The 25066-nt window shown below is 38.9% G+C and overlaps 2 protein-coding genes across 3 annotated transcripts in view; one reads left to right on the forward strand and one right to left on the reverse strand.

Annotated features, from left to right (window-relative positions):
* Positions 1-3759: 3759 nt before the first annotated feature.
* zgc:171775 (STKc_p38 domain-containing protein) lies at positions 3760-11561 on the reverse strand. 2 transcript variants are annotated; one of them, XM_058409146.1, is made up of 12 exons: positions 11327-11484; positions 10407-10606; positions 9819-9877; positions 8527-8638; positions 8371-8400; positions 7722-7769; positions 7502-7616; positions 7204-7275; positions 6208-6287; positions 5983-6061; positions 4796-4969; positions 3760-4692 (listed from the first exon to the last, which is right to left on the reverse strand). In XM_058409146.1, exons 1-12 carry the CDS (start codon positions 11337-11339, stop codon positions 4631-4633), a joined length of 1044 nt encoding a protein of 347 aa, XP_058265129.1. In that variant the 5' UTR covers positions 11340-11484; the 3' UTR covers positions 3760-4630. The 2 variants fall into 2 exon arrangements, with proteins under 2 accessions (XP_058265129.1, XP_058265127.1); XM_058409144.1 differs by having other exon boundaries at positions 3769-4692; positions 10407-10536; positions 11327-11561.
* Positions 11562-17951: 6390 nt separating this feature from the next.
* The window catches only part of plxnb1a (plexin b1a), a 67505-nt gene continuing 60390 nt past the window's right edge, over positions 17952-25066 (forward strand). The window contains exons 1-2 of the mRNA XM_058410665.1: positions 17952-18206; positions 20788-20831. The gene's annotated coding sequence lies outside the window, so the exon portion shown is untranslated. The remainder of the gene's footprint in view (positions 18207-20787; positions 20832-25066) is intronic.

Raw genomic sequence — 25066 nt, forward strand, 5'->3', positions numbered from 1 at the left:
GGCATAGTGTTTGGTGTACTGGGATGTTTGGATGCTGTCACCTTACCACCCTCGCAAATCGCTCAGGTCTGCCGACTGTGAAGTGGTTGTACGCTTTATGTCCCAGGAAGCCTTCATGTCTGTCGCCTTCTAGCTCTCCCTTTTAGTTATGCTGTCATAGCTAGTCTTGCCAGAGTCTTTATACATCACATGATCACAAGCGTACCTAATATCCTTCTCTCTCTCTCTCTCTGTTGAGCTATACACCCCACTCCAGTGTTCTGAGTTTCCAGTGTAACCACTGGCTCTACCCCTGGAGTCTCGTCGCTTGGTGGTGCTCACTGATGCTGTGGATGCATCTGTGTGGACAGCCTGTGACCAGGAGACAGCCGTGGACAGAGCCACTTGGGGACTTTCACACCGTCATGGATCTGCCGTTACATCATTCAGCTTGCTACAGCAAGGAATTAGTGTCTATAATGAACTCAGAAACTACACTGACCTAATAGTTCCCCATAAGCCCTTGGCTGCTATGGTAGAAAGGACATTATTTAGTTGCATTTACATCATTTACTGTCAATAGTAAATTCCCCAAATTCTCTAAAATTAGATTCACAAACAACACAATAAAGCGTGAATAAAGTAGACTCACTGAATCTACTATATACAGGAACAATGGAACTGAAACACTGGCCAATTTAGTGTTGGAGGTTTCATGGCTAAATTTGACCAGCCTGGTGGCCAATCTTCATTGATTGCACATTCCACCAGTAAGAGCAGAGTGTGAAGGTTTAATTAGCAGAGTAATAATAGCACAGTTTTGCTTAAAATATTGCAATGCACACAACATTATGGGTGATGTATCAGAGTTCAAAAGAGGACAAATTGTTGGTGCACGTCTCGCTGTCTTTGTGATGTATCAAGAGCCACGGTATCCAGGGTAATGTCAGCATACCACCAAGATGGACGAACCACATCCAACAGGAGTAACTGTGGACGCAAGAGGAAGCTGTCTGAAAGGGTGCTAACCCAGATTGTATCCCAAAAACATAAAACCACAGCTGCCCAACTCACTGCAGAATTAAATGTGCACCTCAACTCTCCTGTTTCCACCAAAACTGTCTGTCGGGAGCTCCGCAGGGTCAATGTACATGGCTGGGCTGCTATAGCCAAACCTTTGGTCACTCGTGCCAATGCCAAATGTCGGTTTCAATGGTGCCAGCAGCGAAAATCTTGGGCTGTGGACAATGTGAAACATGTATTGTTCTCTGGTGAGTCCACCTTCACCTTCAAAATCCCTCTGGCCACTGTGCAGGACTTGTATCTGTCATTCCCAAGATGATGCTGTGTTGGCCGCAAAAGGAGGCCCTATACCATACTAATGAATTATTTTGGTCTAAAACCAGGCGTTTCAGTTTCATTGTCCAACCCCTGCATATACCTTGCAGTGGAACAGGGAACAGGTTTGAATATTTAATAAACCTCTAATCTCCAACACATCAACCATCTTCAACTGTCCAGTTTCAATGTATCTGTGCCCATGATAGTGGAACCCCAGTCAATAGCATCAATAAAACAGATGTTGCCACACAGATGAGGATGGGTTTTCTGACCTATTTAGGTATAAATTTAAATTAAAATGTATTATTTATACCTTATTAATTCTACCTAAATTTGATATTTTTCTGTGAAGATACTTTGTGACAATGGTCATTGTTTAATGGACTATAAAATAAAATTTAAATTAAGTGAATTAAATGAAATTGTGGTCTTCTGCTGTTGTAGCTCAACCACAAGGTTTTATGTGTTGTTTATGCTGACATGCTTCTTAGCTTACCACGGTTGTAAAGAGTGATTGTATGAGTTACTAAATCCCTCCTAGCAGCTCGAACCCGTCTGGCTTTTTTTCTCTGATCTCTCTTATCAACAAGGTGTCTCCACCCACAAAACTGTCACTCACTCAATGTTTGTTGTTTTTTCCATCATTCTGCGTACTTTCTGTGAAAATTCCAGAAGATTAGGGTTAGGTGTAATACGCAAAACAGCCCTTCTGGCATCAACAAATATGCTATTGATCAAAGTCACAGAGATCACACTTTTCTCATTCTGATGTTTTATGTGAACTTGAACTGAAGCTCTTAACCTGTAGTTGATTGGTTTTATGTTGCTGTCACATGATTGGCTGATTGAATAACTACATAAATGTGCAGGTGTACAGGTGTTCTTATTACAGTGGACAGTAAGGAAATATCTAAGTATATATTAACAGAGAATTTGATCAACCAAGAAGCTAAATCTGGTGAGAAATTATTAGATACGACAGTTACACCAGACACAAAGTAACTTAAGACTATTTTTAAGATGAAGGTTCTGGCATGGAAAATAAAAAATTTTTGAATCAAATGACCATTGTAATCTTCGGGAACTGATGATGACTTGCTAAGAGAATTGGGCCAAAATTGAAGAACAATGGTGCAAAAATTTACACAATGTATGTAATGAAAATTTAGGTAATAATCTAATAAACTTCACATTTACTTTATAGATTTATGCAGAATAGTGGGTATGCATTGATGCTAACTGTTGTGTTATAGTACTGAGTGCATTTTCAGAAAAAATGCTACATGAATAATCCTAATTTCAAGTTTAAAAAAAGTAATTACAAGTCTATAACATTGAGTAAAATTGCATTAAAAGCTTTTGTCAGCTGTAAAATGAAATATCTACTTTGCCTAAACTGTTGTTAAGTGCTACTAAGTACCATTCAAAGTTCCCAACGGACCACAAATCATTGAAGAGTTGCTAGAGGTGACGGTTTAATGACTAAAGAAATGTTTAATGGAGGTTCTGCCTAGAAAAAAAAAACAATTATGTTTCTCTCTTTGGGAAATAAAATGCTTAAAATGGTCGAATGTTTTACAGGCTTTGATGGAACATTAGTTGTTTTAATCATAGTATTGATATATACTTGAGAATTGTGCTTATAATCAAAAGGATGTTTAATTTTATTAGTTCAACAATGAATCAAGCGAGCAAGCAGATGTTTGTTTTTAAGGAGCAGCAGAAAAAGTGACATCATAAATGAACAAGTTGGTTATCTTCTCCTCTTCTCCTTCCACAGCTGGCCCTTTCTGGACAACAAACAGTATTTATAGTTGGTGGGCTTTTACAAAGGATTAATTTATTATGCATAAATACTTGAAATGACTCCTAGTTTAATTTGTTCAGTTCATCTACCATATAGCTACTCTCAGCAATGTTGCAGTACAGACAAGTTGCAGCGTTGACCAGTTGGGAGTGTCTAATACAGGGGTCTTCAACCAACTTTCTTTTTTGTCCCCTACTTCCTACTTGTGTTATATTATTAGTAACATTTATTTACATAGCTTATTGCCACAAACAAGCTAAATAAGCTATTTCTGTGTGAACTTTAACAAAAAAAAGTTATATTGTGCAATAAATGGTTTTAAATTCACAAAAGCAGCATGTTCATTGTTGAGTCAAGTTAACTGATTTAACACAATGGTTTTACCTACTAGACCTATCAGTCAGATTTCATTAATTCACATTTCCTATTATTTATCAGCAAATTGTTACTTACAAGTCTCTTTGCACATACCCTGATGACCTGAATAAGACTCTTACCCCAAAAAGTGGACTACCTTTGATATTATAGGTAATATTCATTTTAAAAACAGAGACCTGACATTGTGTTGGACTTTACAGGATTTAATAATGGAATTTTTATGGCATTTCAATGCAGGTGCGATGGGAAATATTGAACAGTACTTTTGTACGAAACCCCACAGCTGCACTAAGAAGAAATGTCTACAACGTTTTTCTTCTCTGGCTGCTGAGTAGCGTTATTCTGAACACTATCGAATCCTCAGCAGCTTTCAAGTTGAAATGATCTGCCCTGTGTTTTCTTTATCCTTTATCCAAACTACTTCAATTTGTGCTTACAGATTTAAGCTTATATACACTTCCTTGTACAGTCTTGGTGCTAGCTGTGTGTAAAATCGATTGATGAATAGTTGTATTAAACTGTGTGATAAATGTGCTCATGCAGAGGACATGATTTATCCGGGGAGTCAGATTCGGTACACCGGAAAGGGGCGAGACGTCTGTGAATTTTATTGGGATAAAATTAAAACAGGTTTAGTTTTTAGTTCATCTGATTTTATTAATTTGTACATATTCTAAGAACCTTTAGGCGAGCTACTCAGAAGCGAGCGAAGTGTTGAAGACACCTGGACTAATAAAATGAATAGTTTCATCACGTATTTGATGACCTGTATGACTGAATATTCACAGCTTCTTATGTCACAAAGACATAAATATCTAATGGGTTCTTGTCCTGTGTACAATGTTATTACAATTTCATTCTAATAATGTTTTCCTTTCAATGAAAATGCAGTGGTTTATTATTATTTTTTAATGTAACTACAAACATTGCAAAACAACAGCATAAAAAGAGGTATTCATGTATCACATTATAACAGTGTACGAGATGGAAGCAGAAAAATATAACTATCACCTTCATGATAGCTGCTTAAATACACTCTATTTCCCTCACTGCTGGTGTGCTGGATAACAGCTAGCTTAATCAGTAGTAACTTGTTATTGCAACATATTCCCAGGTCTGATGAGTTTATATTGCAGTCTGTCTAGGATTGTCAGGGTCAAAGGTCATGATCTCCATGTGTATAAGACCTGAAAGAAACAAAACAGCAGATTAATATTATTTTTTAAATGACTGATAATGGTGGAGGAAAATATGATTGTTACAGATTGTGTGTGTGTGTGTGTGTCTCACTCTTCCACTCGCTAACAGCCAGCTCCAGGCTCTCAAATGAGTCGTCATAAGGGGGAGACTCAGGTTCGTTTTCTGGGTCGCGATACTCGGAGAGGTAGGGGTGAGAAAGCCCGTCGTTAGCAGTCAGTCTGGCTTCTGGGTCCAACATCAGAGTCTTCTCGAGCAGATTCACAGCTTGACATATAAAACACATTACATTATGACTATGGACATACCAATTAAACGCTCATTTTATTCACACACCCTGCAGCTTAAGCAGTAATTTTGTACACACTAATGCTATCCATTAAGAATCCCATTCTCTTAACTGACTCAGAACGGTAATTAATGTGAATAAACTGTGGATTTCAGCATTGTTCAGTTGCTTCAGGATTTCCCGAATTTGGGATCACAGAAATGAATCCAAAATTTAGCAAACTCTGTGATATGTTCGAAGGAGCTTGCGAGCTTTTCCACAGATTCAAAACGTACATTCGGACAAAGCACTCTTCGATTCACGTGCATCAAACGTGATTACAGTTATCATAGGGAATGATTAGATACGAGTCTTCACTGGTGTTTAAAAGAAGAATCCTTTGCTTGCAAATTCACCAAACTGAGTTCTGAGTTCTGAAAGAAGCTGCCACAAAATCAAGCAAATTTTAGCTGCAACAATCACCAAAAAAAACCTCTAGGAGGACTAGATTAATACATGCAATATTAAATGTATTTGCACTTGTATTAATTCATTTTAATTCAATAAGATGCCAAGTAATTGACTGCAGCAATCAATGTTAGTACCATTAACAAGTAATTTATCCCTTCATCATTTTGTTCAAATTAAACAAACATCAATTACATACTTGTGTTAAATTAATTTGTTTCCATTGCTCATGGTTTGTCCAGGTTAACTACTGCAAAAAACATAATAATGTCAGTTAAAGGACCATTGCTTTCTTCACACAATCCTACCAGCAGAGGTTTCCTTATCATTCAGTAATAAACTGAAATCAACCACTCCCAGTGCAGCCAGTCACCAGTCTGAGATGTCTACTTCATTTGGTTGTGCACCATCTAGTGTCAATAAAAGTGATAATGTTCACGACGGCAAATACCTAACTTTCCCTCACAGCGCTGGTCATTCCTTCATTCTCACGTTTATACAGTTACAAGTAATATAGCTAATTAGTGCAGAGACAGAGACAGACCGTTGGGATCCATGGATGGGAAGACGTCTCTGAATACTTTCTTTTTCTGGATGGGGAGAGACTGCACATAAGTCTTTGCCTGCAAGCAGATGAGTAATTTCATTTTTAGTTAAAAAAAAAAAAAAAAAAGCAGAGCAGACCAATACAGTATAGCTTTAACGTCATGAAATCAAACTTTAAAATAAAATTAGCCTGGTAATTGAATAAAACTTAATGGATTCCTACATCTTTGCTCTGCATTTTCTGCACCAGTGATAAGTGTGGTGTTCCCGTTAAATGGAGGATCATGTTCAGCTGGTCCATACCTAGATAATAGGATTAAGGAACTTGCAGACAGTGTGTAAAATGGGGAAATGTATGGCAATAGATGCCCCCCCCCCATTGCAGTCTGGCATGGCTGGAATTTGAACTCATGACCTTCCGATAAGGAATCCAACAGCTGACCTGCTGAGGTAACACTGACGTAACACTGATCACGCTAGCGGTGGTGGGGAAATCACTGAATCATTCTGCCGGTCCTATTCCGGTTGGAAGAATTCTTGTTATTAGCATCATTGTATTTAACTGATTAACATCACAAACACATCAGCAGTGGGTCCTTGGTTACAAAAGAATTGATTACAGGTATACACATATACCAGATCGATTTTGATCCTAAGTTTATGTAAATCTTGAATAGCACAAAAAAGAACACTAATCTTTTAGACAATATTCTGGTAACTTATTTTTTTGGTAAAATGTTTCCAAATGCCAGACCTAATAAGATTTAAACTATATAAAAATAGACTTATTTTGTATTTATTACTTACAACATATGCTCCACATGCTCAGTATTAAGCTCTGTGCATTTTCTCAGCTACTCTATTATGTTTTTGTGGATTTGGCACGCAGCATTCCGAATCTCGTATTTGTTCGATATATTACCCTGACCTTTCCGACACTCTTATTACTCAGAGTTAAAATCAAATCATCATAAAAAAAAACTTCTCAGCATTTTCGACTCTTTTCAGAATTCAGAATCCAGTAGATTTTTCCAGACCACCGCACACAGTACCTTTCCCGCACTGCTGACACCCACGAAAGAATCATGGTTGCTTTTTTTTTTACTCCTGCTTCTAGCTACCTGCACTGATGATATGGTCATCCTGATAATTTGGTATGCAGAACAAATACAAAGCTGTTTACTGAGAATGCATATATAAAGGTTAAAAAAAAGGATACTGTCATTTCCTGGGAAAAGCACCTCGCCGGTGATCATCTCAGCCAGGATGCAACCAGCAGACCATATGTCCACTGCACACAGAACAGAATTCAGATCAGTTGATTACAGATGTCAAAATTCTAACTTGTATTATTTCTACTAAATGGTGCAAGATAGTAATGGTATCTTATCCCAGATAATACTATTGTGTGTTAAAAACCACTCACTTTTAGACCGGATTAAAGCAGAAACTGCCCAGAAACTCCATACAAACATCTCCTATACTATATTGTGAGACATAATTAAAAAAAGAGTCACCTGTCTGAGTATAATGCATCCAGTTGAAGATGACTTCAGGGGCTCTGTACCACCGTGTCACAACATAGCCGGTCATCTCCATCTCTGCGTGTCTCGCCAAGCCAAAGTCCAATATCTGGGTTCGGGTGTATGGATACAATTTCAGGAGAGAAAGCGCGAGAAATCGTTAGCTCAGGAGACATTTATACAACCATACAGCTTTCTACAAGACGTCATTTACCTTTAACTCGCAGTTTTCATTAACAGCAAGGTTGCTGGGCTTCAGGTCCTAGAGAAGATGCATCATAAATCTTATTAAAACTCAAAATGGTGCATATCAAAATGAACCGAAGTGAACTAAATGTAAAGTAATATGATATTCTGCAGGAGTTAGTCAACATTATTAAGCGGTAAGTAATGATAATTATGGTATTAGACATAAAAAGGCTTGATGCTGTATGAAAACAATCAAAGACGGGTTAATGTAACCTCTTATTTGCATTACAGATGTCACTACTGTTGCTGTTGTTCAGCTTGACCCATCCAGGGTCACCAGAGAGGATCATCCATTTTACATATTTTTGGATTTATAATTTTGATCGGCCTACCTTCCCGGGTTTGGGACCAGCACTGAGAGTTACAGACAGCCCTACTGTACTGTTAATTAATTACTGATAATTAATCAAGCTTCTCATCAAATAAGAGCTGAGATTTGCATTAAATCCACAATAATATCACTACAGCCTCTATCCTGTGGTGTAGATAGAACAGTTCATACATATAAACTTATACACACTTAAAAATAGATAAGTTGAAGAAAATTTCCCATCACTGTAATCTCTATGGCAGGATGTACAGGGTGTGTTGTACGTGAGGTGTGTTGTTCATACCCGGTGTATGATCCCAGCAGAATGAATGTACTAAAAGAAAAAGAGTTTCAGTCACTATTAGCAAACTGTTCATTTAAAAACAGAGAAAGAGCATTTTGATGTTTTCTTTGCTACAGTGGAATAGCCATAACACAAAAAGTAACTGAGAGCCCAGACCTTTAGCCCTCTCAGTAACTGGTAGAACAAATAGACGATGACTTTTTCAGAGAGCCTCCTTCTCTTCATTATGTGCCCTAGATCCTGAGCCACAAATGGCATTACCAAGTAGCTGTAAGACACACACACACAACACACACACACAACACTGCATTACTACTGCATTTCTGGACACCCGAAAAATCATACACATGCAAACTTGTTGAACATCCAACAACCTTTCCTGTTATAATAACCTACACTCGAGGAATGGTACAGCTGTTCCTATTAAAATAGTCAGTGAGTGTATAGAATTTGTACAAAAGAAACTACAGCTAAACAAACAATATAGCCAAAGGTTTGTAGACACCATCACATCCTTAAGCATTCTCACAACAGACTTCCGGCATGTGAAATGTCTTCGGCTATTGCTGTGAATATGAGCGACAAACAGATATGACGCACCAAGGAGTTGTTTTTTTTTTTTTAGATTTATTTTATCCTTGTTAGGAACAAGTTTACAGCATGTTGGGTACAAGCTCAGTGTTAGAAATGAAACCAACTAATGTGTCTGTGTTGATGGATCTAAAGTAAACACTACTATAAGCTCATGCAGTGATACTGTGAATCAGGCAACTTTTAATGTTCACATTGTACTCTTTTAAAGCTGTGTTGTATAAAAAGCGACGATAAAGGGAACCTCTATAATCAGTGCTTCCTTCATCTTGACTTTTTGAAGAGGACAAGAAGGTCAGTTTAACCAACCCTGAACTTTGGTACACGGTGAAATACGAAACTTCTTCGCATTCAGTTTGTGTTTCCAGTCTGCAGCGTTCGCATGCACACAAATGGAAGTCAAAGGAACAAACGTGTAGTGCCTTTATCTGCTTATCAAACAGCCAATTTCAGATTTCGTCTAGATTTTGGAACATGGTTGTAGGGATTTGCCCTGGGGTCAGGATCTGATGTATGGGAGGCCTGGCATGCAGTCAGCGCTCCAGCTCATCCCAAAAGTCTGGAAAGAGTTCCTCCACCTCAACATTGGCAAACCATGTGTTCATGAAACTAACATATGGGTGTGATGGTCAGGTGTAAACATACCTTTGGCTTTAATAATAATAATAATAAGAAGAAGAAGAGGTATATTTCTAATAAGAAACATCACCAACATTTAAGTGCTATGACTTTCTGTAGCATGCACAAATACATCTACCCCACCACCACAAAACCCCCGACACACACCACAAACACACACTTTCAGCTATTTAACTTGTCATGACATGCAGAGAATTTCTGCTTATCACGCTACTTACAAAGTCTGGAATTTGTCCAGTGAGTAGTCAGGAGTGAAAACATCCAGAAGGCAGATCACCTTTAAGAACAATCAATAAGACAGACATGAAGTAAGTTTAGTGTGCTGCCAAATCCCCTTAATCCCAATTGATTATTCAGATTATTTAGTAATTACAATGTTACAAAGTAATAGAGAAGATGTGTAATTACAAGAATGAATCATTTGGATCCAAACCTAACAGTGGGTTCTGCAAGATAAATGGATTTATTATGCAAGCTACTGTACACTGCACGTAAAGTCCTTCAAACTAATCCCTTATACAACACAAGGTCTCTTATCTCAAGTGGACTATTTACCAAAAACACCAAACAGGTCTGTCGAGCCGGAAAGATTCGCAGCTTTTCCGGTGCTTTGACAGGCTCTGGCTTGTAATGGTGTCTATTTTTTATTTCTTGTCATGTCAGGTCAGCTGTTTTGGTAAGAATCTCTCTATAGCTACAGATGTATGTTTTGTTTTAGAGCTATGTATGAACAGACCCCTCTTTAATGAACACTGTTCATATTTCATGTCAATACAACTTCACAAATCAACTTAAATGTGACTCACATTGTCATGTTGGATGTGGCGTAACAGGCGGAGTTCTCTGTAGGCCCGCTTTGCATGGATCAGAGACTGGAATGGTCTGTACAGCTTTTTAATGGCCACCTTCTCCTTCGTTTTCTGGTCAATAGCTGAGCTAGACTCACAGACACAACGAATACAGTAAGTGGTAGGAATAATTGTTTTACTGGCATCTACAGGATCGTCTGAGCGAGGGATGTCCAGGAAAGGAGAGAGAGAGAGAGAGAGAGAGAGACGGTTAGTGTTGGATAGAATTTGGTGTGAGCAAGAGGCAACTTAGAGTGATTGAGCAGGGATCCACAGCCGCACAATATAAGCTAGCTTTAAATAAAAATAAATAAATAAAATCTTTTCCCAACTGTTTATGCCTTTGTCGCACCTGAACGTTCAAGTGTTACATACAGATGTTATAACATCTGAAGGTGTTTTAGGTGTTTGATTAGGTTGTTTACATCAGATGTGTTTATCTAAACATCTAAACTGAACATCTATAAACAGTAGGGGCGTGGCTTAGTGACGCCATCGATGCCCCAGTGGCTACTTGCTGAAACTTGTTGCTCCTCTGGTATGCGACACAAGATATAAGCCTATTTATTTTCTATAAGTCAGAAAATCTTGCGATCTTAAGTCTCAAGGCTTTACCTTTATCCTCATGACAAAAAAGAAAGAAAGGAAAGAAAGAATATGTGGGCTAAGAGAAATAACACTGGCTAAGCATATTAAACGTAGCCTGGGGCTATAATTTTGTGCATAGTATACAGAGCCAATTTTTTTGCTTTGACAAGTTTGCTAAAGGCTTATAATTACATCATTTATATAACACAATAATATAAAATAGGTGTAAAGTATGCACACAGGTTGTACACCTGAACTGTCTGTACTGTTAGTTAAAATATTTCCCTTACCATACTGTCCCATATGCACCAGAGCCGACGGGATTTAATGTTGTATATCGGTCCGGAATTTCCCATGCGGTTTTTTGGACCTCCAGCCGGTGGAAGCCCGCTCTCAGAGGGGAAGCCATAAAAGTATAAAATAATAATAAGAACAACAACAATATGGTAGTGTGCTCTCAGTAAGCGCGCGAGTTCGGCTCTGTTTGAGTCAGCCCCGTTTAGGAGGCCCTTGAGCACGCAGGTTAGAACGGAGAAACGCCCACCTCACAGCTCACCTTAGCCTAGTCACGTGGTTTCATTTACAATCCCAAACCACTCCCTATTACCTACACAGGTGCCCTACAGGAGGTCGGGAAATACTGGGGGTTTGTAGGACTAAATGTCCAATATGGAAGCATTAAGACTATATTTCTCGGATTGCATACATTTACATGCTCCTAGAGACACACATCTCTCTCTCTCTCTCTCTCTCTCTCTCTCTCTCTCTCTCTACATATGTAGATAGATAGATAGATAGATAGATAGATAGATAGATAGATAGATAGATAGATAGATAGATAGATAGATACAACTTTATTGTCATTGCAAAGGACAGGTACATTGAAACGAAATGCTGTTTAGCATCTACCAGAAGTGCAAATAGTAGAAACTGTGCAAATGAACAAGTGCAGATAAATATGTAAATATGTGCATCGATAAATAAGGCTATGTCAGAGTGTGCATAGAGAGGTACACTATATTGCCAAAAGTATTCGCTCACCCATCCAAATAATCAGAATCAGGTGTTCCAATCACTTCCATGGCCACAGGTGTATAAAATCAAGCACCTAGGCATGCAGACTGTTTTTACAAACATTTGTGAAAGAATGGGTCGCTCTCAGGAGCTCAGTGAATTCCAGCGTGGAACTGTGATAGGATGCCACCTGTGCTACAAATCCAGTCGTGAAATTTCCTCGCTCCTAAATATTCCACAGTCAACTGTCAGCTGTATTATAAGAGCGTGGAAGTGTTTGGGAACGACAGCAGCTCAGCCACGAAGTGGTAGGCCACGTAAACTGACGGAGCGGGGTCAGCGGATGCTGAGGCGCATAGTGCAAAGAGGTCGCCAACTTTCTGCAGAGTCAATCGCTACAGACCTCCAAACTTCATGTGGCCTTCAGATTAGCTCAAGAACAGTGCGCAGAGAGCTTCATGGAATGGGTTTCCATGGCCGAGCAGCTGCATCCAAGCCATACATCACCAAGTGCAATGCAAAGCGTCAGATACAGTGGTGTAAAGCACGCTGCCACTGGACTCTAGAGCAGTGGAGATGCGTTCTCTGGAGTGACGAATCGCGCTTCTCCATCTGGCAATCTGATGGACGAGTCTGGGTTTGGCGGTTGCCAGGAGAACGGTACTTGTCTGACTGCGTTGTGCCAAGTGTAAAGTTTGGTGGAGGGGGGATTATGGTGTGGGGTTGTTTTTCAGGAGCTGGGCTTGGCCCCTTAGTTCCAGTGAAAGGAACTCTGAATGCTTCAGCATACCAAGACATTTTGGACAATTCCATGCTCCCAACTTTGTGGGAACAGTTTGGAGCTGGCCCCTTCCTCTTCCACCATGACTGTGCACCAGTGCACAAAGCAAGGTCCATAAAGACATGGATGACAGAGTCTGGTGTGGATGAACTTGACTGGCCTGCACAGAGTCCTGACCTCAACCCAATAGAACACCTTTGGGATGAATTAGAGCGGAGACTGAGAGCCAGACCTTCTCGTCCAACATCGGTGTGTAACCTCACAAATGTGCTTCTGGAAGAATGGTCAAAAATTCCCATAAACACACTCCTAAACCTTGTGGACAGCCTTCCCAGAAGAGTTGAAGCTGTTATAGCTGCAAAGGGTGGACCGATGTCATATTGAACCCTATGGATTAGGAATGGGATGTCACTTAAGTTCATATGCGAGTCAAGGCAGGTGAGCGAATACTTTTGGCAATATAGTGTATGTGCAAGTAGTATTTACAGCATATAAAGTGCATTATGTACAATGTATGTACAACAGTAACAGATAATATACAGTGTATATACAGATATATACATATATCATATACATATACATATACAGTATATATATATATATATATATATATATATATATATATATATATATATATATATATATATATATATATAAACGTGATTATCTCCTCATAATGGCACCTGTTAGTGGGTGGGATATATTAGGCAGCATGTGAACATTTTGTCCTCAAAGTTGATGTGTAAGAAGCAGGAAAAATGGGCAAGCATAAGGATTTGAGCGAGTTTGACGAAGGACCAAATTGTGATGGCTAGACCACTGGATCAGAGCATCTCCAAAACTGCAGCCCTTGTAAGGGGGTTCGGTCTGCAGTGGTCAGTATCTATTAAAAGTAGTCCAAGGGAGGAACAGTGGTGAACCGTCCACAGGGTCATGGGCGGCCAAGGCTCATTGATGCACGTGGGGAGTGAAGGCTGGCCCGCGTGATCCGATCCAGACAGAGCAACAGACGAGCTACTGTTGCTCAAATTGCTGAAGAAGTTAATGCTGGTTCTGATAGAAAGGTGTCAGAATACACAATGCATTGCTTTGGCAACAAAAGGGGGACCAACACAATATTAGGCAGGTGATCATAATGTTATCTGTCTAAAGTGTAAGTGTAAATGACCAAAGTGTAAATCCTAGCTTTCATTAAAATCTGGGAACTTCCAGTCCTGATTAGCCAGAGCTCGAAACCAAAACTGAGTGGACGAGTAGATCTCCAGGAGCAGGAATGATCACTAATATAAATATATAAATATATTCAGCATATTAATAATTACTATTAATTATTAATACTATTAATAATTAATAATAATGAATAGTCATACACCTACCAATGGTTGGGAAAACTTATTTATATAAGCTGTTGTGAAATTTTCCATTTTCTTTCTCAATTCTGGACTTTGACAATGTTTTCTTTAGTGATACTGCCTACATGCACCTGGAGGTGTATGTTCTTCACACTCACGTGTTATCCTAAATACTGCAGATAAGTGCTGATGGCCCCAGTGTGTAAAGAAAATCTGATGAATCCTGCAGGAATAAATGGAGCCTGTCATGAAGTGTCAGTGTGTGGATTTCACATAGCTACAGATCAGATGCGCAAGTCACACAAGTTTAAACTTGTCTTTTGACTTTACTCACTTCATTCCATGTTTTTTTCTTATTCAAGGATCACCATTTCCAGCTACAGAAAGATACAGTGTACAAAACTTCTGATAAATATGATCATTACATGTAAAACTTCAAAATGCTTTTTATGTGAAGGACATTGAAAATGATTTTTAAAGGAAAAAGGGAAGGAGGAGAATCTGTAAGTCAAAGGTCATTCAGTCTGAACTTTCAGGTTGCTGACAGACACAAACAAAACCTTTCAGATTATACAGAGAGCTGATAAATGAATCAATATATTGTGTCTTATTAAGCACTATAAGCACCATTATCTGGGCTTCACTTTCTAGTATGGTGATCCCTATAGGGTTAAAAGTCATTATTTTGTATAGGCATGTGTTTTAAAAACAAAATTGCATGCTAGGCTCTTTAGTGAGCTTTACTCAAAAACAACATACACTATATTGCCATCTACTGGTAAGTAAGTGTAAGTGCAACCAAAGACATAAACACACAGGATCGCTGCTAATTCTTCCAGAGAGTTCTGTTCAGTCCATGAAAAGACCCTTGCAGATAAATAAAATATTCTACAAAATATCTAAGGAAACCTATAATTATCATTTTTCTTAAATATTGTTTTTCTGTAATAGTAAATTACATTTAGCCATAAGTTTACTAAACTAGACATTATGCATACTAATAATAATGCAAGTTAATGTCCAGATTACAGTATAAGCAGTAAAAGGTAAAAATGATTATTATTTATTTGTATCTGCACATATTTCTTTTCTGTTATGCCAGTCTAGTCCACAAGAGCCAATAAGAAGTGAAGTTACACAAATAAACCAGTTAAAAAGTTTGCTTCTTAATACTGGCTGCTGTTACCTGGATGACTGTAAAGATGACAGATGGATGACAGATCAATGACTGTAAACTGTAAAAAGTGTATAAACTAAATCCATGATGTCCCAAGATATGGCACAGTAGCATACAGGTTAGTAGACTTGCCTCATACACATTAGTATTATCTTCCTGAGAAAATTCCTGCAGGTACTCTGGTTTCCTGTCCTAGTCCTAATGTGTTTTGGCTGATAGGCATCTCTAAATTGTCTGAAGTATGTGAAAGGGTGTGTGAGTGTGTGTGTGTGTGTGTGTCCTGTGATGGGTTGGCACCCATCCAGGGTGTCCACTACCTTGCGCCCTGTCTCCTGGGGCAGGCTCCAGGTTTCCTGCAATCCTGCATAGTATAAGCAGCACAAAAATTGATGGATGGATGGATGGATGGATGGACGGATGACATTTACACTTTATCAACTGAGGTGTTTCTGTTGTTGTGAACTAAAGTTTATGAGCTACTGCTGGGACCTTCCGCAGGACGTCCTGTACCCTGTTGTTTGGATGATAGTATATGGCAAAGGTATTTAATATGATTATATGTGATCAATACACTCCAGTAAAAACAGATAAATTGGATGGTCTTTCACCAGTCTTAAGACATTTCAAAAGATTTTAATCACTGCCTAATAATCTGCATGTAGCATATGGTGGGAAATCAGCTGTCGAATATATGGCTCGAGATCCAGTCACAGAAACCTCAGTATCATTATATCACTATATATACCTTAATGTAATCTGAACTGTTATAGTTCAGAGGGTTTTGTTGTGATTTTAACATGCACATGTCACGGTGAAAAGGGATTGGTTGTATTTTTATGAGGTGTACAGATCAGGGCAGTGGCTGTGTTTCATGAACGTGTTTGCTCTTCCAACAGAAGGTACAAAGTTCTGTGAAAAGTTTCCCACAAATACAGACACACCCAGTGACATCCTTCTCACAAACCATTATGAACACACATACAGCTAACACACATACACGCACACCCACATAAACAAACCCACGCACCCACACACACCTTACTTCCTTTCATACCTATTATCTCTCTTGGTTTTAAACCAAAATAGGTTTGAATAAATCTTTTAGGTGGACATTTGTAACAGCTAAAACAAAAGGTTAAAATTTAATAATAAACATCACAAAAATAATATCTGATGGTCATTTTTCTCATGATTGCTTACAAATCGTTGTTGCACACTGCCACATTTTCCCAAAAACTAAAGGTGATCTTTACTTTAGCTAGACACGACGTCTTCAGCTTTAACTGTGACATGACTGCTGGTTTTATTTGAGTCAGATACGTTCGAGTTTTTAAAAAACTGCTGATTTCCTGGGATTTTCACAGACAACAGATTCTAGTGTTTACACATAAAGTACGTCCTTGGGTTAGTGACAGTTCTCAGAGTGGAGACCTTGGGGATAAAAGAGATCAGAGGAAAATTTGGCAAAGCAGTTCAAGCTGCCAGGATGGATATAGTATCTCAAATAAGGATAACACTCTTTTACTCCAGTCAGCAAAGAACAAGTACATTATATTGCTAAACGTTTTGGGACACCCCTCCAAATCATTGAATTCAGGTGTTGTTTTTCACGGGTAGTTCCAGTGAAAGGAACTATTAATGCTTCACCACACCAAGACATTTTGGACAATTTCATGCTCCCAACTTTGTGGGAACAGTTTGGGGATGACCCCTTCCTGTTCCAACATGACTGCACACCAGTGCACAAAACAAGGTCCATAAAGACATGGATGAGCGAGTTTGGTGTGGAGGAACTTGACTGGTTTGCACAGACTCCTGACCTCAACCCAATAGAATGATGAATTAGAGCAGAGACTCTGAGCCAAGCAAAAACTGGGACGTCTGCCTTTACATGCACATTAATTTAATATGGAGTTATCCATACTTTGCAGCTTTAACAGCTTCAACTCTTCTGGGAAGGCTTTCCACAATGCTTAGGAGTGTGTTTATGAGAATTTCTGACCATTCCTCTAGAAGCGCATTTGTGAGGTCATGCACTGATATTGGACAGGAAGGTCTGGCTCGCAGTCTCTGCTCTAATTCAACCCAAAGGTGTTCTATCAGGTTGAGGTCAGGACTCTATGTCCTCTATGGACCTTGCTTTGTGCACTGGTGTGCAGTCATGTTGGAACAGGAAGGGGTCATCCCCAAACTGTTCCCACAAAGTTGGGAGCATGAAATTGTCCAAAATGTCCTTGTATGAAGCTGAGTTCCTTTCACTGGATCTAAGGGGCCAATCCCAACCCCTGGAAAACAACAATTCAGTGATTTGGAGGGGTGTCCATAAACTTTTTCTTGTATCTGAGACACAGACTCATCAAAGTAAATAAATAAATAAAATAAACCCCCCCTGTCCTTTCCAGTCTTCAGCTGTGCTTCAGTAAAGTGGCTGGTGAGTGAATGAAGCTTTGTTAGACCAGACACAGGGAGGAAATGAACAGCAAGATTAATAGCGAGTCCTAAACCGCGTCATTTCACCTCACTGACCACAGGGTAGCAGTAGCGGACACAATAACGGTGGTGTGATGATGATGATGATGATGATGAGCGCTTCTCTCCCCGTTATTCACATCATCCCCATTTACCGGGAGGAGAGCATGCACACAGCACACTTTCCGCGTTTCTAAACCACACTTTAGACTCAGTCTTGTGTTTGAGTAAACAGTAATAGTTACTCAGTGAGGCGAGCGGCGAGCGCGTGCTCTGTTTCTGACCATTTCCACACTCCGGTTGTCAGGATTAGTTTGGATTAACTGGGAGGAGTACCTCCTAAAATCGGCTAAAGTGGACACTTGGAACTTCTAAGGGTAAGTATGTTCTTGATCTTAAAAACAGAGGTAGGGATCGTTTCGGAGAGATTACATTGTTCCTGGACAGTTAAAGCAACGCCCCAGTTTTACTGTTTGTCTTAAATGTGACAATCATCATGCTTTGATTTATTTATTTATTTATTTTGCGCTACATTATTCATTCTCAGTCCAGCAAGCTCTTTAAGAAATGTACACTTCCTAAATATGTGCACTTTCTAGAGCAGGGACACGGTTTTATGTTTAGATTTAGGCTTGTTAAGGTTTTGTTTTGTTATTGTTTTATTATCTCAATTGCATTAAGTCGCCATTGAATTGCATTTGGCTTTGGATGACTGCCTCAAAGCAGCCTGAATTACTCCTCAGGGAGGAGGTTTAGCAAGTGAAACATTAATTGTGGAATATTAATTCTGATAATTAACTTCTATTATTTGATTTATTTATTTTTTTAGTTTAATGTAGGTAAAGGGTTTAAAGAACATCATCTGTAACTATGTAATCAATCTTATTGATAAGTGATGGATAGGATTGTGGAGAAAGTGCTACTGCGTGAAGTAAATTTCATTAGAGGCTCCAGGTCTCATTACAGCTCAAATGGCACAGATCTACCGTTTATTACTCAAACTTCATTTCTCCTGCTGTCACTTGGTGAAATTGGATAATGAGTGTTCACACCCATCACTTAAATGTGTAATGGATATGCATGTTCAGCTGCACTAGATGTGTGTGTGTGTGTGTGTGTGTGGTGCCATTTGCTCCCCTCACAGAGGAATTAAATGTAGTAGGACACGCACTTAACTCATTCCTGTCTTGCAGCATGGCACTGGCACTGTGGATTATACACTGATCAGGCATAATATTATGACCTTGACCCATCATGCACTGTGTATTCTGACTATCAGTACCAGCATTAATTTCTTCAGCAATTTGAGCAACAGTAGCTCGTCTGTTGGATCGGATCACACGGGCCAGTCTTTCCTCCCCACGTGCATCAATGAGCCTTGGCTGCCCATGACCCTGTCGCCGGTTCACCACTGTTCCTTCCTTGGATCACTTTTAATAGATACTGACCACTGAAGACCGGGAACACCCCACAAGAGCTGCAGTTTTGGAGATGCTCTGATCCAGTGGTCTAGCCATCACAATTTGGCCCTTCGTCAAACACGCTCAAATCCTTGTCCATTTTTCCTGCTTCTAACACATCAACTCTGAGGACAAAATGTACACTTGCTGCCTAATTTATCCCACCCACTAACAGGTGCCATGATGAGGAGATCAGCGTTATTCACTTCACCTCTCACTGCTCATAATGCAATGCCTGATCGGGGTAGTTTATTATAGGCTGTTTGACTGGTACTTGGTTTCATCCTTTGTCCCTGAACTAAATCAGTTTCCTACTTGCTTATGCCAGTGGAGTAATATTGTATGCAGTTAAGCAGGTTGGGCAAAAAATGAATAAGAATAAATGTTTAATTAGCACAAAATGGGGGAAATAATTGAATTATTTATCTGTGTTCATTCATCTTCAGTAACCGCTTAATCCTGGTCATGGGGTTTTTATAGATTTGGAGCATCCCTTATCAGGTTGTACATTCTGTTTCACTTCTTGATAAGGTTTGTTAAGCCTGTAATTGTTCCTAAGTGTACATCCTTAACGAAGCAATATCACAAAGGAGTGCCTCTGTACTGAAAATCAGGATTTGGGTTACATGTAATCATAGCCATGCTGATATATAGTACAACAGCATGACTGTGTTACTGTTATATGAAACCTCTAATGATCAGGTCTGAGATAATGATCAAGCTGTCACCCTCAACCCTCAACTGCTGAGTTTTATAAATGAGACAAATGTCAAAAAGTCGCTCTGGATAAGGGCGTCTGCTAAACAGCGTAAATGTATTATTTAGCTAGTATGGACAAATATTTTGTTTGTTAAATTCAATTCAATTTTTTTTAATTCAGTTTATTTATATTGCACTTTTAACAAATGGACATTGTCTCAAAGCAGCTTTACAGAAGTATAGAAACAATAGAAAAAAAGTTTAAAGTTAAGTTACTGTTTATCCCTAATGAGCAAGTCTGAGGCGATGGTGGTGAGGAAACACTCTCTGAGATGATATGAGGAAGAAACCTTGAGAGGAACCAGGCTCAGAAGAGAACCCATCCTCATTTGGGTGATGTTGCGCAGACAGCAATTCAGTTCATCTCAAAAATGTTTAGCAGGGATGAGGTAAAGGCTGAGGCTTAACTTCACTCGAGTTCTTCCACATGAACTTTTGCAATCTGTCTTCAGGAGCTTCAGTATGTGCACGTTGTCATGCTTCTGGAAAAGGTTTGGGCCCTTTAGTTCCAATGAGATTAAATCTTTGGATGCTTTGGATGAATCCAAATACATTCTATATAATTGTGTCCTTCTAACTTTGTGGAAATAGTTTAGAGAAGAACCAGATATGTGTAAAATGTTCACATACTTTTGGCCATGTAATGTATCAGCAATCTATGTAATGCACCTTATGAAACCGTATTAGTGGCCTGGAGCTAACTGTTAACCAGCATTTGTATTTATCCTGTCTTAATTAGGATGTGAAGAAGCAGGATGGAAAACAATCATCATTAAAATATAGGTAGGCTATTTTTATATTTACCTTCACTAAAATTCACTGTTATAAATGCTACTCACTGTAATGCAGGCTGTTGTGTGTCCTTCTCTACCATGGAGGTGAATTTACCTCAGATTATTTTCTCCTTAACTTCACTGGCTCTATAACCCAAATAATAAATCATAAATAGATAATTTAAAGTAGAGTACACCTAATCTTTTCTTGCAACTCTGCTATCACTGGGTAATAACATAATAAAAAAAACATTACAATGGCCAATACTAGATGATTTTACAGCAATTAATTTTTCCAGTCTTTTACTGTTATACTGGTGGTCCAGCAGCAGGATTCGTTTCCTGGGCAGGGAACCGCCTGAGCCACTAAGGGGTTAACTCTCGGTGACAGTCAGAAGCCCTGATAAAATGGGAGGGTCGAATCAGGAAGGGCATGCTGAGTAAAACCTTTGCCAAATCAAAATATGTGGATTAGACAGTCCGAAGAACAACTTTTTTTTTTTTCCAGAAGCACATGTCTACATGTCTGGCATTTCTGCGATAATCTGTTGTATGATGTAGATTTAAGGGGTGGAGACATGATGGCTTAGTGTTTAGCTTATTTGCCTTAGTAGTTTGATTTTGCCGCTGCCCTGTGTGTGTGTAGATTTCACATTTTCTCCCCATGCTTTAGGGGCTTCCTCTGCATACCAGCTCGAGCTCACTATGTGAGCTCTAAATGGTCACAAATCGTGTCATTATAACCAACAATGTTTAGACACGACATGAATAAGACATTCATTGTGCTTCTTTAATTATATCTGGTGTTTTTAGAGTGCTGTGAGCTCAATGAACCTGAAGTGACCTGAAGTGATTGACATCTTTAGTGATTATAAAGGGAGCTCCCACTGCATATCCCAATCACTTCTTGGGACGGGTGTGGAGGTGGGGTGATGGGGTGGTTGGTGTGGTGAAGGGGCCCAGCATTTGCTTCTGTGAACATTTGGTGCGATGCCTGGGATAAGATCCAGGCTCCTGGATGGACAATTTAGCTTGGTAGTATGCAGTTTAAGGCTGATGGTGAACTTGATGGTCAAAACAAAGTGTGGAGATCAAATCTCACATGCCTGGTCATCTCTGGTATGTGTATTTGTAGTACTTGCTCTGTTCCTTGTATTCTGTTATGCCATCTCATTCGTGCTCTCAGATCTGTTATTTTTAGCTAATAAAGTTACATTTAGTTGACTGATTCCCTATTATTAGTATGTGTATGTTGCAGGACATCTTTCTAAGGTTCTAGACTTGTGATTGTGTACATGAAATAATACAACATATAATACAACACAATAATACACAAAATTCCTGCCTAATTGCACTGACTGCTCAGTGACAATGCTTTAAAAATATTTTTGTTTCTGCTCCCTCTACTCAGTTATGTTAATTTGTCTTCAGAACAAAAAGTATCTGCTATGCACTGCAGCTTTCTTGTAGCTGAGATGATGGCATGGTTTATCAGTTTGGTTTAAACAATGCCCAAGTAATCCAATTGTGCTCCAGCTTGACGTTGGGTTTGATGTGCAGTGCTGATAAAAATCACTATGCTGTGGGAGTGAAGGTTATGAGAGATTAGGGTGTGGTTTCAATTAGAGACAGTCTGCGAGAGAAACAGCAGCTGTTGTGTATGCATGGAAACGGGTGTTTTGCTGTGACCAAGACATCAGATAAGCAAATTTATAAACACAGGTCTATGTTGTGATTTATTAAGTTTTTGCTGTCATATCAAGGCACTGTGTTTAGATGAACAATTCCCTCCTCTTTTGGTCTGGATAATAATGGGTCATGAAAAATAACTCTGGAGGCTTTTAAGGCTTTTGGGATTCAGACAAACACAAAGGTTTGTGAGGTTTTGCATGGCAAATGATCTCCACAACAGTGAAGCTTAAATGTTTGGCAATCAAATGAAAGATTTCAGAGCAGTATTTGATTATTCAAATGATTGTGTGAGGATGTGCACTCCTATTCAGAGTCATAGTCTTGATAAAACAATATTCCAAGACATAAAATGCACTAAGCGATTAGCAAGATGTAGTGCACTGCCTTAATCCAGATTAAAAATTTATTCATTCATGCATTCATATGTCTTCAGTGTCCTGGTCAGGAAGGTGGTGGATCCAGAGCCATGTCCAAGTTTTTAGTGGATTCCCAGCAGTCTGTCATAGGGCACCACACCTTCACACCTAGCGGCAATTTAGTGTGACCATTATACCTAATGAGCATATTTATGTGAGGAACCAGAGAATGTGCTGGAAACCAGCAGAGACACATGAAGAACCCCTGAGCTATGATGCAGCAATACAAGTTTCCCTAACAACATGGAAACAAAACTGCTGAAAATTAAATTTTAATGTTCTTGCCGTAACGTATTAGAATGAACAGCAATGGACACTTAATGATACAGATGCAGCGGTCAACAAATGATAGAGTTAATAGCCAGCCCTCTAGACAAGTGAAAGCTCCAGTCTACTCTAGGCTTACCTCATGTTGTAGGTCTTGAATGATCATTTGTGTAGCTCTGACGCCTGTCACCCTAAACAGAGCTGCAGTAAGACAATGGGATTACAAAGCAAGTAGCCTTAACTAGATACAGCATTAAACATCACAGTGCCTAAAGATATACTGGAAGACATTATAGACATTCAAGGGGCACTTTAAATGCTGTAAATCTTTTAGGAACACCTGTACACATGCACATTCATGGGGTTATCCAATCACCCAGCCAGATACAAGCCAAGAGTTTTAGTAAATGCTCCCATCAAACATCAGAATGGGGGAAAAGTGTGATATCAGTGATTTGACTGTTGATACTAGATGGACTGGTTTGAGTATTTCAGAATCTGCTGATCCGCCAAAGGACATAAAGCAGTCTCTGGAGTTTACACAGAAGGGTGCGAAAAACCATGTTGATGAGAGAGGGCAGAGAAGAATGACCAGACTGCTTCAAGCTGGCCATAAGGCAATTCTAATACAGTCACAATGAGCAGAAAAGTATCACGTAATTCTCAATATATCGACATCTCTGCACACCACTGTACAGGTAGACCTAATAAAGTTTCATAAAAACAAAATTGAATTAAAATATTTCCTTCTTCCCTGCCTGAGTTTATGTTCTGCTGGTCTCAGGCATCCAGGCTAGTGATTTCGTTCCAGTCTGATGTGATATTCGTATCATGATTTTAATCTATTGTAACATTAAAATCACATCATCTGTCCCTGAGCTTCAGTCTAAATTACTCTTGCCAAATCCCTAATGATGTGTAGGATCTGTGGTATTAATGCTTTATAGTTTTATAAAAACTTTTTTTAATTAGTTTTGGTCACTTGCATAGTTCTCTTTTACTCTGTAGAGAGTGGGTCATGTCAGTGACGCCCAACTAGGCCTGTCCAGATAGAAACCTTTTTTTGGAAGACATATTTTCCCAGAAATAATTGCCATAAACAATATTATTGTCATTAGAAGAACATTCCATGCCACTGATATGATAATAATATAATAAGATCATAATGATCTCTTAATTATTAGATATTGGAATTGGCTCGATCAAATTAATGGACTCTCATCTTATACAGTCATCAAGAAAAGCACCTATTAGAACACTGATTAGCCTCAATTAATATGTTATCTTCACCTTTCTGCTCTGTGTGTGTGTGTGTGTTTGGAGGAGAAGCCTGAACCCTATTTCTGATAGTGAATACTGTCCTTGTTGTGAAAACCTTTTCCCCTGAATTAACAATACAATAATTACAGTATAGTAATAAATATTGCAAATTCATATTGCTTTAGTTGGTCTTCAGCTTTCTCATGGAAAAAACGTATTCACGGTTTAAGTTCATTTGTGCATTACTGAATAGGGTTGGATTATTTCAAACACTAGAAATATTCTTTCAAGATTTTTCTTCTTAAAACAACATCGTTTGTGCATTGTTGGTATCATGCATGCAATTTTTTTAACAGTATGTGCTTGCTATACGTTAAATAAATCGAATTGGTTTCAAATGTCCATTTTTATCTTAAAATCGATAAAGCTCGAATTTTAATTTGACATTTGACGTGTATTTTTGCGATATCGAGGTATCTCGTAGGTCGTTAATGTAATTATTCTGATTCATATTCGTTTTGTATTTTAACCAGTTCATATAAATGATTTTGTTCAGACTTTTTGCTCATTGGACTACTACTACTAGCTATTCCTCATCTCTTCAGTTTAG

Source organism: Hemibagrus wyckioides, linkage group LG15 (genome assembly GCF_019097595.1).
Source record: "Hemibagrus wyckioides isolate EC202008001 linkage group LG15, SWU_Hwy_1.0, whole genome shotgun sequence".
Taxonomy (NCBI): Eukaryota; Metazoa; Chordata; class Actinopteri; order Siluriformes; family Bagridae; genus Hemibagrus; species Hemibagrus wyckioides.

Excerpts from the sequence above, each read along its gene's own strand:
- zgc:171775 (XM_058409144.1), bottom strand. The coding sequence starts at position 11,445 with ATGGCTTCCCCTCTGAGAGCGGGCTTCCACCGGCTGGAGGTCCAAAAA. Across the intron at positions 6,288-7,203 it reads GCTTTTCCCAGGAAATGACA|GTATGGACCAGCTGAACATG; the intron begins GTATCCTTTTTT and ends CCTATTATCTAG. Across the intron at positions 6,062-6,207 it reads AGAAAATGCAGAGCAAAGAT|GCAAAGACTTATGTGCAGTC; the intron begins GTAGGAATCCAT and ends ATCTGCTTGCAG.